The sequence below is a fragment of the Pangasianodon hypophthalmus genome, chromosome 24 (genome assembly GCF_027358585.1).
Source record: "Pangasianodon hypophthalmus isolate fPanHyp1 chromosome 24, fPanHyp1.pri, whole genome shotgun sequence".
Taxonomy (NCBI): domain Eukaryota; kingdom Metazoa; phylum Chordata; class Actinopteri; order Siluriformes; family Pangasiidae; genus Pangasianodon; species Pangasianodon hypophthalmus.
Window position 1 is genome coordinate 2,098,994 of NC_069733.1, and position 15,366 is coordinate 2,114,359.

The window sequence follows — 15,366 nt, forward strand, 5'->3', positions numbered from 1 at the left end:
TTTCTATAGTTTCATTTTTCCGTTTTGTTATTTAATAATAATAATAATAATAATAATAATAATTGTTGTTATTGTCTCTGTTGTTGTTGTTGTTGTTATTATTATTATTATTATTATTATCATTATTATTATTATTATTATTATTATTATTATTATTATTGTTGTTGTTGTTGTTGTTGTTGTTGTGCAGGTGAATATAGTTTTTTTTTAAACAATTAATTTCACAGTTATCTTTGTCTGTGGATTGCTGATTAAGTTTTATTTCATTTACATTCATTTATGCAAATGCAAATTTAGAAATTAAAATGTTATTTCTTGTGAGCAAAATCTCAAAAAATTACTTCTTTATTATTTAATCAAGAAATTAACATGCACAAAAAGGCCATTTTTCCAGAATAAAATTTAACACAAATTCTACAGTGATCATGATTTTTGGACATTTATATTCATTTTTATTAAAACGCAGCAAAACAGACAGATAAAGCAACTTCAGGACAAACCACTTGCAATTTCTTTCTGCAACATAAATATCAAATAGTTAAAATAATCATAGCATAAATAGCAAATAATTAAAATAGTCAAAACATAAATATTAAATAGTTAAAACGCCCAGATTAGAAAGGAAGAGAGGTTTTAAGTTAAATAATAAAGGCTAATTATTTTATTCTGTAAGCGAGAACACTGTCAAGTATAATTATTGTTAGTTTCCTGGTTAAGGTCCTTCATTTCCACAGACGCTGGATCCTGAGAGAAACATCAGCGATCTCGGACCTGATCATTTTTCAGTCACGTGTGGCGTTGCTTCATGGACTAAATGTTCATTTCACTGCTTATTACTTAAGAAAAGAAAAGGTAGAAGCAGGAAAAGGAGGAAAAACAAATCAGACGCAGAAATGGATCTATTTTCAACGTGAAATTCACGACTACGGTCTCTGAGCTAGTGTTTCTCCTAGTAGCCTAAGCTAGTGGTTCTTTTATCTTGACTTGGACACAAAAGCATTAGCGCAACTCAAGCTTCAGTCTTCCATGCAAATGATTAAACTCAGAATAAAATTAGCTTGTATCTTTTAGCTTGTCGCTTGCTAGTGTGCTAATAGCTTTTAACATTACGATGTATTTTTTTCGCAACACTCTAAGAAGCGAGTGAAAGACGGTCAGATCCAGAGGTACCACTTCATCAGCACAGATGTCTGAAGACACATCTGGAGTAAACACCGAACTCTTGTGTTTAGTGACTCCATGAACAGTGACGTTTTTCTAAACATCTTGAGAAGAAATCAAATCCACGAGCATCATCATCATCAGAACCAGTGCTTACGGGTCCCAGTGATGATGACGATGAGGAGGATGATGATGATAACCAAAAACATTGCACAACAAATCCCTTTCCGAATCCAGTTCCTCTGATGCTGATTCTCAACAGGTCTCCTTGTTGTCTTTGCAAAGTTCTTACTCTGAAACAAGAGAAGCACAATCACAAGATTAAGGACTACATCTGGATAAAGCAGCTTTCCAACAAACCAGAGGAAGAACACCTGAAGACTCAGAAGGAAACCGGTGCTCTAGAGGGATTATAAATCATTAGAGGCCTGGGATGAGCAACAGGACAGTCTTTATGATTACAGCAGGAACAAATCTACAGTCTTCATACGTGATGAGAAAGAAAATCTAGGAACATCTCACACACACACGCACACACTTCAGTAGCTTTTCCGCTCTCTGGTCCAGCTCGTCTAGGGTTTCCCTGCGCTCTTCGGTCCTGATCAGGTTCTCGTGCATGATGACCCGAACCTCCTCCACATCCTGCTGAAACTGCTGCAGCAGGCTTTGACTTTCATCCTGAACACAAACACAACACACAAGTGAGCAAGACCAGGAAACTGTGTGTGTGTGTGTGTGTGTGTGTGTGAGAGAGAGAGAGAGAGAGGCATATATATATATATATATATAGCTAACCTAAGCAAGAACAGGAACTGATTCACTGAACTGATTCACAAACTTTAAATGTAACAATAAACAGATAAAAAGTATGATGCTTGTGATGTACACACACGTCCATAGCAGCTCTACAGGGAAACCACTAACACAACCACTAACACCTGTGCCATATGATTGAAAAGTGCAACAGTTACTGAGGAAGGAAAGAAGAAGAAAGGAGTGTAAAAGGGTAAAACTTACCATAACTGTTCGTGTTTTTCTGTGCTCTTGTTACTGACGGCTTTTAAAGGACATCTGAAAGACAGCAAAGAATGAAAGAACCTCTTGCAGCTCTGATCCTGAGGTCAGTCCTTTATTTCCTTATGTGTGTGTGTGTGTGTGTGTGTGTGTGGAGGGGCGTGGGTTGTTATCACCTATACTCATAGCTGTGTTTGATTATTAAAGAAATCTTTTTATACCACGTGCCACTGTGTGTGTGTGTGTGTGTGTGTGTGTGTGTGTGTGTGTGTGTCACGCCCCTATCTGGGTTGCCAGATTGATGATACAGTAGTTTATTATATTACAATATTAAAGAAACACAGTATTTAATACTCTGTAATAAACTAAAAGGAGGACTAGTGTCTCTTGAAAAGACAGTTTTATTATTATTATTATTATTATTATTATTATTATTATTATTATTAAAAACTTCCCAGAAATGAATTACTTATAAATAATATTAAAATGCATATTTACCGATATCAACATATTAGGTTGGAAAAATTAATGGAAATTATGGATTTGAATAAATAAATAAATAAATAAATATTTTTTTTTAGTTGACATGGTGTAAAACCATTCAAACAGCACTTAATAAAGCTAAATTAATTTCAGTAGTAATTAATTGAATATTATAATATTAATAAATGAATGATAAATACTCAGAAATGAGTCTTTTTTTTAATTTAAATAGCATTTAACAAAGCTAAAGGAACTTACTTAATTGAATGAACAGTCTATTGCAATATAAATAATGTATACGTTTATTTATATTATAATATAATATCACAAATTTACCATAATATGAATAAATAATGGCATTTAGTATTCTTCAGCTTTGCTTATTATTAATGTGTCTTTCTGCACAATCAGCCATAAAAAAAACAGCCAACCTGGCAACCCTGTACTGCGTGCTGTGTACACAGAACTCACACTCCTTTGTGTCTCCAGGGTGGTGGTGTGTGTGTATGTGTGTGTGTGTGTGTGTGTGTGTGCAGGAGGAGCTTTACATGCTTTATCTCACCAGCATTGTTCCTCAGTACACTTTCACTTTCACAGTACAGAGAGGGAAAAACCCAGCGAAGGAAAATCCCAGCCCAGAGAACAATCCCACTGGATTAGAGCGTTGCATCACTCTGGAATTTCCTCCCTTAAAAAGATTTCCAAACTGTGATTTCCTCAAATCTGTCAATTTATCATAATCATAATCTGTCTATTTAATCATAATCATAATCATAATCACAATGGGATTCTGAGTCTCCTATAATATCATGTCCCAAAGTGTTTTATTCCTCTTATACCACAGCAATTTAACAACGATTACGATTTTTATATAATTAAATAACGTCACGTCATACTTTTTATCCATTTATAGTTATGTTTAATGTTGTGGAACATCCATGAAACAAGTTAGTTCCTGTTCTCACTTACGTTATAGCAGCTATAAACAGTCATTCCGCTTAACCAGACTCTCCTGAAGCTTAGAGCTTGTTAGTTGTCACGTCATTTGGTTCAAAATGGCCGACAAGCACTACATCAGCCCCAGCGCATCACATGATCACTGATCACTGATCACTGATCACTCACAGGTGTTTCTTGTTGCACCTAATTAGCACCTCTAATTAAGTTCTGGTTTCTGTGTGTTTCTTTGTCAAGCTTTTGTCGTTTGTTGTTGTCGTTTCTTGGATGTTTCTTGCTTTGTGTATCGTAGGTCATGTTTATCGTTGTTGTTTCTACGTTGGTTGATTCGTTTGTGGTTTAGTTAATATTAAAAAGCATCTAACTCCGCCTCATATCCCTGACATCAGTGTGAATACACCTTAATTTTATTTTATTGATGTGCGAAAAGCAGAAAACTCAGGCCAAGAGAAACCACTTTGACAGAAAATATTGATCTTTCACGCGGATATAGACGATATTAATGTGTTTAGATACAAACAGCCAAAACTGTCATTCAAAAATAGAATACGCAAACACCAGGAGAGAAAAAAAAAACCCCAGCAGAGAGTTACACAAAAATCCAAAACAGTTGGCGATCTAAAAAAAAAAGAAGTTCAAACAGAATACGTCGATATTTACTGTTCAAACTGGACGCCGTTTCAACCACAGGAAAAGCCCTTAGAACCTTTTTCCAGATTCAGCATCATTACACGATATCAGTTCTCCTTTTAACTTCTCCTCCAACCGCTGCTGCGATGTTGCGTGACGAATAAAAAACTCCGCGCGGTGCTTGATGTGGGAAATTAATCAACAGTGAAGCAATGGGATTATTGTTAAGTTGATTATTTTCCTATAGCAGCGCATCCTGATGTGTTTTATTCCTCTTATACCACAGCAACATGTCGACGATTACTATTATTCTTTATTAAAATTATCATGAAATTACTTACATTTCAATTTAACAAATTAAATTTATTCATCTCAGAGATTTTATTGCACAAAACAAACAAACAGAGGCCTCTCCTACATCTGAGCGTGAATGTTATTTAATAATTCACCCTGAATTAGTCGGAAAAATAGCAAACGATTAAATTCGAGGAAAAATTTTTTAATCCGCTTATTCAAAACACATTCGTTACTGTTTATGTGACATTCACTTCTTTACAACTTCTACAGCTTGATAAACGGCGTGACCAAGGACACTCGAGGTCATTCCTAAACCCAAAATATGTCCAAACAACCTTAATACAATATTAATATAATATTTCGTGTTGTTTTATGCGAACAAACGTTTTAACTTGAACAACTTGAATAACTGAAGCAGATTTTCTAACACATTATAGAGAACGGAGAAGTGAAAAACAACGTTACTTTCAACATACACACACACACACACACACACACACATGCTGCACATAACAAGACTGTATTCATCAATATTTTAGTGAGATCCACAATCCGTCTAATCTAATTTTGTAAAAAAAAAAAAAAACACACAAACACTGAGGTGTTCATAGTTTCGTTTCTTAAATTTTACACACACACACAAAAAATTGAAATTCTTGTAGAAAATAATTACATAAAACAAATAATCTCTTCTAGGGAAAAGATGTTATATACAGTATTTAATAAGAAAGTGAGGAAGTAACATTTTTTAAGTGACTAAAACAGATGTGCAGCAGCTTCTTTCCCCAAACACCTGGAGTTTATTGTAAAAAGTCTGTATTTTCTACTGCGGCTGGTTGACCACAATCGTAGAGTCCCATCAGCACCAAACATAACAAGGCTACATTTCCTCCTCAGGTCTCCAGGGTTCCGGGGTCGATCTCAGGTTACTGTGTGTGTGTGTGTGTGTGTGTGTGTGTGTGTGTGTGCATGTTCTCCCTGTATCTGCAGGGGTTTCCTCCAGGTTCTCAGTTTTCCTTTCACTTCTCAGAAACAGGCCAGGAGGCGGATTGACTATGATGAATCACCTCTAGGTGTGGATGAGTGTGTGAGTATGAGTGTGTGTGCATGGACTGGCATCCCATTCGGTACGTATTCCTACCTCACGTGCAGTGTTCCCGGGATAGACTCCGGATGACTGGAAGTTCATGAGTGAGAACCCTGAACCCAGAGAAACCCCTGGTGTCCTTCAGCCATGGTTCTGCTGTTAATGTTTAGTTTTTTTTACATATATATATCAATTTTATTTGTATTTGTGTAACAATATACAGTATAATCACAAAACAGTAATCCAAATGTAAATCCGTAATGCACAAGCCAGAGGTGACATAGGTGAGGAAAAACTCCCCGAGACGACATGAGGGAAAAAACCTCGAGAGGAAGCAGACTCAAAAAATTACCAGTACTCTTGTAGATATAGAAGAGTAAACACAAACAGCAAGGAGTGTGCGTCACAAGTGCAGAAGTAGGCACTGAATACTGAAATCTCTAATGACTCCAGAGGCAAATCAGAGGTAATATTTAACATATTTTTCCTTTTCCACACAAGATCCATATTCCTCCATTTTCCTTGACCATGCACCTATAGTCAATTTATCCACATTATTGTATTCTGTAAGTATTAAATATCCTGTATTAAGGCAAAACAGACATTTACATGGTCTGTAGATGTCCAAAAAAATTTCATTCTTACCCCAGTATGTAGTTACAGTTTGTGCAGTTCACCTCAACAGATACACACATCTTTATATAAAAGTATAAACACATCAAAGCCTTACAAACAATATAAAAAATGGAGACTGAAGCAGCAGAAAGTGTTTACATGTACCATCTGAATACAAATTTTAACACAGAACAAAAAAAAAACCCACTCCTGAGTAGCATAAATAGTTGTTACGCCCATCACTTCTTCTTCTCTGGCTTTTTAACCAGAGTCTCTATTCTCTCAGTTCTGACTCTGGCCTTGTGATGCGACGATGATGACGATGATGACGATGATGACCAGAACAACTACTCCAGCGATGACCGCGATCACCTTCCTGTTCTTACACGGCAACAATGTATTCTCAATTTCCACAGTTTTTCTCACTCTTTTTGTTGACTTCCGAAACTGTGTGCTCTATGAAAAATATGAAACAGAATAATTCAAGATTCAAGATCACATTTTTTATAGGCTAGTTACTAGTTTTATGCATGAGCGATCAGAAAGTTCATATTTACACTCTTAAGCATCGATTCAGCTCTCTCGTCCAATTCCTCTAGTTTTCCCTCGCGCTCTCTGGCCTTTTCGATGTTGTCCTGCATGATGACCCGAACCTCCTCCACATCCTCCTGAAGCTGCTGCACCCGGCTTTCTCCTTTCTCCTGAACACAAACACAACACACACACCTCAGCGATGGGAAAACGCTGAGTATGCACATAAATGTCTGCCGTTTTCACACACTTGTAACAACTGATTGATAAACATCGTGTTGATTAAATGAGAGAAATTCCAGGAAGTTAGCTTCCTCTACATGCACCAGCCACTGACGATGGACTTCCTTTAACAACTCCAAATATTTACTTATATTCCATCATATCCAAAATATATAAGAACTATACGGTGTATCAAATGTATATTAGTTTATAGTATATGAAATATAGGATCTGTAGCAGTGTCCAGTATTTAAATTTTATATATATATATATATATATATATATATATATATATATATATATATATACAGTACTTTTGTAATGAAAGACTGAACCCTGGCAAAGGAGCCCAGGTGGAGAAACCATCCCCGTCCACCTCCAGGGTGAAATGTGTGAACTTCTGAGGTCATAACACATCAGTACTGGCCAATAAAAATCACACTTTTTTTGAGAGAAAGTGAACAGCGCCTCTTGCAGGCAGAAAATAAAAAAATATTCATGGTTGAGGTTGAGGTTGAGGTTGTGTGTCAGTGTCAGTGTCAGTGTGCGCTGCTAGTACGCTACTTTAGATAGCTTAATAACAGAAACTGAAATTTCTCTCCTGATGAACTCAGAGTTATGGATATGGACAGTGATGACACTCGCTGTGGTGACACTGAGGTTCAGGTTTTGTTTTTGTAAACCTCCCACATGGCATCTCACTTGTCAGTTCAGTTTATAAGCAGTGCCGTCCTGATAATATGGTGGCAGAATGAAGTCTGCTATGTGGAAAAACTGGCAATTCAAGACCCAATCTGCAGTGATGATTAGCGCTGAGGAGGACACTCTGGGTTTACATTTAATCACCCACTTCCTGTTATTATAGCCTGACCTATTATCTGACTTAGCTATGAGATAGAAAACATATGATACAAATGTGTGTGTGTGTTTGGAAGGATTTGTAAAATGCAAGCTTCATTTTGTTTTTTTTTAATTTATTGGTCAGCTTGCTAACTGCAGTAACGCTAGCTATTAGTTTATTTTCATACGACATTTTTATGATTTGTTTTTGTTTTATGTTTGCTAAACCTGACATTTCACACTCCTGCCTTTAAACCGCACAAAACATAATAACTGTTCTTTTAATACTACTGCACCTACAAGCCACATCCTTCTTTGTCCTTTGACATGAATATATGAATCATATTAAACGCCTCTCATAGTTCTTACTGTTAAAAAGAAAAACTGAACTAAAGTGTTTTGTTATAGTATATAGATATAGACTCAGTAACGAATTATTAGGAACACCTGTACCTCTGCCTGTCTGGCACCAACAACCATGCCATGGTCAAAGTCACTCAGATCACTTATTTTTTCCTCATTCTGGTGTTTGATGTGAACATTAACTGAAGCTCTTGACCTGTATCTGCATGATTTTATGCATTGTGCTGCTGCCACACGATTGGCGGACTGGATAATTGGACCGTATGAGCAGCTTTACAGGGGTTTTGCAGACTGAATGAGCAGTGTTTCAATTACAGTTCCTGAACCGTGTATCAGTTGCACAGAGAATAGATGGTCAGATATGGAAGGGAGCATAAAAACATGCATAGACCTGCCCAGAGCTGCATAGACATGCATACCATAAAGTGATTCAGGTGTCTCATAGCAATTCTATTCACTGTATACATATATATAGAGTGAAAGTAGAGAAAGTGAAACTAAAGCAAAGAGGATATTATAAAATCTTTACGTTACCATATCGATCCTTGTTTGTCTCTGTGTTTGCGTTCTTGTCTTGACAGGTTCTTCTAAAGGATGTCTGAAAGACAGCCAGCAGCTCTGATCCTGATTTCTGTCCCTTCTTTGCCTTAAGCACTTCTCTCTGTACTCTCTCCCAGTCCTCTGAGCTCAGAGCTATGTTTGTTCTTTAAACAAACCCTTTTTTTTTCTGTGGTTGCACATTTGCATACGTCACAGGTTGCCAGATTGAAGATAGCAAACCTTATGCAACTCATCATCCGATTGCCAAGGCCACTTGATTGATTTTTAGGTTTTACTAGCACATAAAGTTAAATAAAAAAAATTAGATATCCCACAATACACTGCATTTTCTGATATTTTACCGTAAACCAATTCACTGCTGTAACTGTCTAATCATTTACAGTACAATCCTGTAAAATAATAAAACAGTATTTTGCTGTAAAATAAATACTGTACATTTAAAGCAATTTTTTTTTCAGTGATACAGTAATGTACATAAGCTCTAGGAATCACACATTCCTTATATTAACTTGTCTTAGATGTTTATTTTATATCTTCTGTATTAATGTGTCAGTATAGAAAAGAGAAACTGTTTAGGTTTGCAATCATTTATTTTCAAGAAAATATAAAAAATGTGTAAGTTATTGAAAAAATAACAGTAATTGTTCAGTAACAAAACACTTTTCAAATTTAAAAAAAAAAAAAAGGAAGGTTGTTCTGGTTTTATTTGCAGAAACAACAGGAAGTACAACAGACAACCTGCTGAAAACTGCTTCGAGTTCTCCAAGCTGCAGGAACAATTTACCAGCTGGTTTTCTCTTTAAAACTGTATGACAGTGAACCTCAGAGAACTGATGCAATTTGCAAGGCAAAGCATGGGTACAATGATGCACAGAGGAGTAGCCTGCTGGCCATAACTGCCAGCTGCACCTCCAACTGTGTCAGTGAGTCAGCTGCAAGGTGGTAGGTGGGAGCCACTCTTTAATCCCAGAACCCCTCCTGGTGGTTGGGCAGTGGCTGGGACATCTCCCTGCCATCCCCTGCTGCTGGCTCTAGGGTCCCTGCCTTCCAATGCCTTAAAATTCCTTCAAAGCCACAGACAGAAGGTGCCCTCCTCTGCCTCCACTGCCACCCCCTCAGTGCCTTCATGCCCTGACATTATCATGCCACAATACAACACCGCTGAATAGATGTTTCTAGAAAACACTGACATCCCACCTCCACAAGGCAAATAATTGCCCTCCACCTTGCTCTTCTCTACTCACTTGCCAGCCCTGAGTATGTCTTTCTCTTTCTTTTGAAGGCTGCCTCCACTCCCTCCTCCCTAGGCACAGTGAGCTTGGGCATTGACTTCGCACATTTTCAGGGGCCACAGCAGTTGCTGGTACGGGACAAATTGGTAGCATTAGACCTTGAGTTTCACCAGGAGGTGGCGTTTGGCACAGACCAAATTTCAGTTCCACCACACTGCTACTGAGGCGTAAGACTATGTACACAGGAGCATAAGGCCCCTACTAAGAGTGTAATAAACGTGTGTTGAATTACTTATTTTCTAAGGAAAGGCTGAGTTAATTTATCAGGATTACAACATGATCAAGTTCTAGAATGACCAAAGACCGGTGTCTAGGAATGTTAGTAGTTCTGGTTCCTGTCAGATTATCAGACAAGTGTTAAAGCTATAAGTTTTCTATATGTGAAAAGGTGAGATGAGGCCCCCTAAGGGCTGCTTGATTGCAGATGTCCTCCTGTCTTAGATGTCCGTGGAACAGGGCACCGTTTCAACCTGCTGGCGTGGAGCCACTGAGGTTGGGGGTCAGTGAGGACGGCGGTGCGTGTGACAGGTACCACTCTAGTGGGCGGGCCAAAGGCTGCTTCCCCCACTTTTCTGGGATTGAGACTTTTTACCTATACAGCATCACCTGGGAGAAAAGTGTGAATCGGCTTATCTGTTGGTAGTGGAAGAGAGTCAGACACATTACCATGCACACTGTTCAATTTCTCAATCAGTGCTTCAGTGTAATCGCTGACAATCAACTCCAGGTCACCTGAAAAGGAAACAGCAGATTTACATTTAGTCCAAGGGGTTCGAAATGGCCGGCCCATATTTATCTCAAAAGGAGACAGTTGTGATGTTGGATGCGGTGTCATGCAAATATCACAAAGAAGTGAGGGCAGGAGATCCACCCGGTTTCGGCCATTCGTTTGTTATAACGCTTTAGTGAGTCTGGCTTGAATGACTCTATTCTTTCTTTCTACTATCCCTGAACTCCCTGTGGATGGTAGGGAATGTGAAAATTCCAGTCAATGCTGAGATATTTACAGAGTTTCTGAGTCACTCTGGATGTGAAAGGTGTGCCGTTATTGCTGTCAATCGATTGTCGAATACCATACCTAGGTATGATCTCCTTTGCCAAGACAGATACACTGCAGGTTATGAAATGCGTGTAATCCTAACCAAGGTAACACGAGATAACCACATGGAGGTAGGTCTACGTAACAAAAAAGTTCTTACCTCCACCTGGTTATCCCGGACAAGCCCTCAGAGAGCTGATAGATTTTCCTGGGTTCACTTGGAACCAGGAAGAAGCCTATGTTCGTACTGCTGCCACTACCTCTGTACCGGTGCCGGGGAAGAGGACACCAGAAGAACCACACAAAGTAAGTTTTGAATAGCAGAGCTCTTCAAAGTTTATTGAGGTTTGACCATATAGTGTACCATATTTATATAAAAGTATAGAAACATAAATGCAAATTTTAACACAGAACAAAAAAAAACACTCCTGAGTGGCTTAAATAGCTGCCACCCATCACATCCTCTTTTTCTTCTTCTTTTTCTTCTTCTTCTCTGGCTTTTTGGCTATTTAACCAGAGTCTTTATACTAGCTGTTCTAACGCAGTCTATACCATATGATGACGCCGACGATGACAATGACGGTCAGAACTACTCCAATGATGGTCGCGAACCTCTTCCAATTATTAAATGGCACCCTTGCGTTCTCAGTTTCCATCTGTTGTCTCACTCTTCCTGTTGACCTTTGAAACCGTTGGCTCTATGAAAAAATATGAACAGAATTATTCAAGATGCAAGATCACATTTTTTTCAGTTATAGGTTATACAGCTAATACTATTTATGCATGGACATTCAGAAAGTTCATACGCTCTTAGACAGCAATCCAGCTCTCTCATCCAATTCCTCTAGTTTTCCCTCGCGCTCTCTGGCCTGGGTGATGTTGTCCTCCATGATGACCCGAACCTCCTCCACACCCTCCTGAAGCTGCTGCACCCGGCTTTCTCCTTTCTCCTGAACACAAACACAACACACACACACCTCAGCGATGGGAAAACGCTGAGTATGCACATAAATGTCTGCCGTTTTCACACAATCAGTAACAACTGATTGATAAACATTGTGTTGATTAAATGAGAGAAGTTCCAGGAAGTTTCTTTACTCCAAATATTTACTTATATTCCATCATATCCAAAATATATAAGAAATATACAGTATGTCAAATAGATTTACTGTGTATTAGCATATCATTTATGAAATATAGGATCCGTAGCAGTGTTCAATATTTAAATTATATATACAGTATGTAAAAAATGTTGTTGAGCTGAACCCTGACAAAGTAGCCCAGGCAGAGAATCCATCCCCATCCACCTCCAGGGTGAATTTTGTGAACTTCTGAGGTCATAACACACTGGCCAATAAAAATCACACTTTTTTTGCGAGAAAGTGAAGAGTGCCTCCTTCAGGCAGAAAATAAAAAAATTGTTTAAGAAATATTCATGGTTGAGGTTGAGGTTGTGTGTCAGTGTCAGTGTCAGTGTGCGCTGCTAGTACGCTACTTTAGATAGCTTAATAACAGAAACTGAAATTTCTCTCCTGATGAACTCAGAGTTATGGATATGGACAGTGATGACACTCGCTGTGGTGACACTGAGGTTCAGGTTTTGTTTTTATAAACCTCCCACGTGGCATCTCACTTTTCGGTAATAAAGATGTATAAAAAAACACAAGATAGATGCAAGCCTCATTTTGTTTTATTTATTTAAATTACTCGTAACAATGCTAGAAAGGTCAGCTTGCTAACTGCAGTAACATTAGCTATTCATTTATTTTCACATGAAATTTTTATGATTAATTTTTTTTTTACATATGATTCTTTTTTTCATGTGTAATTTTTTTCTCATACTTCATTCATTTTCATACATTCATCGTTTTTTTTTTATATATAATACTTCACCCACTAGCCACACCCTTCTTTGTCCTTTAGACATGAATATGTGAATCTTATTACACACCTCTCACAGGTCTTACTGTTAAAAAGAAAAACTGAATTAAAGTGTTTTGTTATAGTACATAGATATACACTCTCTGACAAATTATTAGGAACACCCGTACCCCTGCCTGTCTGGCACCAACAACCATGCCATGGTCAAAGTCACTCAGATCACATTTTTTCCCCCTCATTCTGATGTTGGATGTGAACATTAACTGAAGCTCTTGTCCTGTATCTGCATGATTTTATGCATTGTGCTGCCGCCACACGATTGGCGGACTGGATAATTGCCTGAATGAGCAAGTGTACAGGTGTCTCTATTAAAGTGGCCGGTGAGTGTAAATATTTTAAGCATGGAATTGCCACAAGGAATACATTCTTTAGCTGTGTATCAGTTGTACAGAGAATAGATGGTCAGATATTGAACATGCATAGACCTGCCCAGAGCTGCATAGACATGCATACCATAAGGTACTTTAGGTGTCTCATAGCAATTCTATTCACTGTGTACATTTATGAAGAGTGAAAGTAGAAAATGTGAAACTAAAGCAAAGAGGATATTATAAAATCTTTACGTTACCATATCGATCCTTGTTTGTCTCTGTGTTTGTGTTCTTGTCTTGACAGGTTCTTCTAAAGGATGTCTGAAAGACAGCCAGCAGCTCTGATCTTGATTTCTGTCCTTTGTTTCCCTTAAGCTCTTCTCTCTGTACTCTCTCCCAGTCCTCTGAGCTCAGAGCTTTGTTTGTTCTTTAAATTAACCGTTTTTTTTTACATCGTGGTTGCGTGCCTGTGTACGTCACAGGTTGACAGAGCGTAGGTAGTAAACCCGATGCAACTCATCATCCGACTGCCTTGAAGTGGCCTTCACCTGAAAAGTCACAGTCACTTGCTACTTTCCTTCTCCACCAGCAGGCCCTTAGCATAATCGAATTGGTTTTGATTTTTTTCCTTCTCTTTCCTAATCCTGTGCTGTCGTATTCTCTCTGCCCACATCAAGACAGCAAGCCTTCTCTTGATTTGGTTCCAGAGAGCCTTCAGCCTTTCCTTCTCACGGTACTTTGCCTTCCTCCAAGCCCTTCTAAGCAGTCACCTTTCTTTTACCAGCTATACGATCCCCCTGTTGAATTTAGAGGTGAGATTGAGAATACCATTTAATACCCACTGCCTATGACCTTGAGTGCTTATTTAAGTGATTTTGTTTTCCATAAGGAGTCCATTACCTCTTCGTGTGATGTGTTCTGTCAGGTATAAAGACCTGCTTCACCTCTGGAACTGTCCTCAGATGATTCAAAAATTCAGTAGTGCAGAGACTGTCAGTAATTTCTGACCCATTCAGACCCTGAGTCTGCTCTGTCAAATGTGACAAATGACTTTCTTTTTTACTTGCTAATTGTTTCCCCCTATTTCTGCTAGACTTCAGTGCCATTTTTGACACTGTTGATCATTAAACATGTTAGGCATGTGGTTGGCCTGCAGGGGGCAGTACTGAACTGATTAATGACTTGTCTCTGGTAAAGGACCTCCTGATATTGGTCAATTTCTTTTCCTTTTTTATCCACAGAGTCACTGAGTCTAGATCTCTATTATTATCTACGTGTATCTTCTCATCATATATCATTACAATGTTTTCTTTCTTCTTTCTTTTTTTAAAATTTCTACTCCATTTTGTCCCAGTTTGTCATTTTCATGGCTGTGGCATTGCTGGGATTCATACTGGCAATATCCCAACAATAGGACAAATGCGGGGAATACCCAACTCATTGGAGAGATTATATCTCACAGATGGCCTGAAAATGTCTGGGATCCCCCAAGATAAGCTGGAATCTGTGGCTGGTGATGGAGAAGTTTGGAAATTCTCAGGCTATTATGCGTTAAAAATATGCTTCTTGTGTAATCATCAGCAAATTAATTTGGGATGTTGCGTCAGCCTGTTTGACACCACTCTGTTGTTGATTATTTTCTGATAACAGCACACCGCTGAGTGTTTTTTGGGTAGTGACATCATTTTTTTCCTTTCAGGATTTGGGAAAAGATTTATCTAATCTTCTTTAGATTGCCTTGTGAATAAATATTATGGCATTCTTTAGCTTGTTTACAGTTATAAAAAACTGCCGCCATGAAAAGATTATATCACCCCGGTTCAAACCTTCATTAAACCTCCTTGTCCATTAAAGGATCTAGTTTAGCTCGCTCCTGTAGGACCGACTTGCCCTGTCCATACTCTCTCCCACTAGGTTTCTGAGGTATACCTTGTTTTTTTTTCATTTCTTCTCCATTTTCTATTCAAATATACCTTTTTATCAAATAAGCTAATAAGCAAACCAGTGTTAAAAATGGGACTT

The 15,366-nt window shown here is 38.1% G+C and overlaps 2 protein-coding genes across 2 annotated transcripts; both read right to left on the reverse strand.

Annotated features, from left to right (window-relative positions):
- Positions 1 to 5,259: 5,259 nt before the first annotated feature.
- On the reverse strand, positions 5,260 to 8,885 carry LOC113542514 (synaptobrevin-1). The gene is made up of 3 exons (XM_026940098.3): positions 8,735 to 8,885; positions 6,802 to 6,945; positions 5,260 to 6,700 (listed from the first exon to the last, which is right to left on the reverse strand). Exons 1-3 carry the CDS (start codon positions 8,735 to 8,737, stop codon positions 6,527 to 6,529), a joined length of 321 nt encoding a protein of 106 aa, XP_026795899.2. The 5' UTR covers positions 8,738 to 8,885; the 3' UTR covers positions 5,260 to 6,526.
- Positions 8,886 to 11,470: 2,585 nt separating this feature from the next.
- On the reverse strand, positions 11,471 to 15,290 carry LOC128317021 (uncharacterized). The gene is made up of 3 exons (XM_026940204.3): positions 13,602 to 15,290; positions 11,899 to 12,042; positions 11,471 to 11,790 (listed from the first exon to the last, which is right to left on the reverse strand). The coding sequence occupies exons 1-3, from the start codon at positions 13,602 to 13,604 to the stop codon at positions 11,629 to 11,631; spliced, it is 309 nt and encodes a 102-aa protein (XP_026796005.2). The 5' UTR covers positions 13,605 to 15,290; the 3' UTR covers positions 11,471 to 11,628.
- Between the last annotated feature and the right edge of the window lie 76 nt (positions 15,291 to 15,366).

Bases quoted from the DNA above. Each gene is read 5' to 3' on its own strand.
- LOC113542514 (XM_026940098.3), bottom strand. The intron at 6,701-6,801 runs GTAAATATGAAC...TATTTTTCATAG, and splicing joins CTGAATCGATGCTTAAGAGT to AGCACACAGTTTCGGAAGTC.
- LOC128317021 (XM_026940204.3), bottom strand. The intron at 11,791-11,898 runs GTATGAACTTTC...ATTTTTTCATAG, and splicing joins CTGGATTGCTGTCTAAGAGC to AGCCAACGGTTTCAAAGGTC.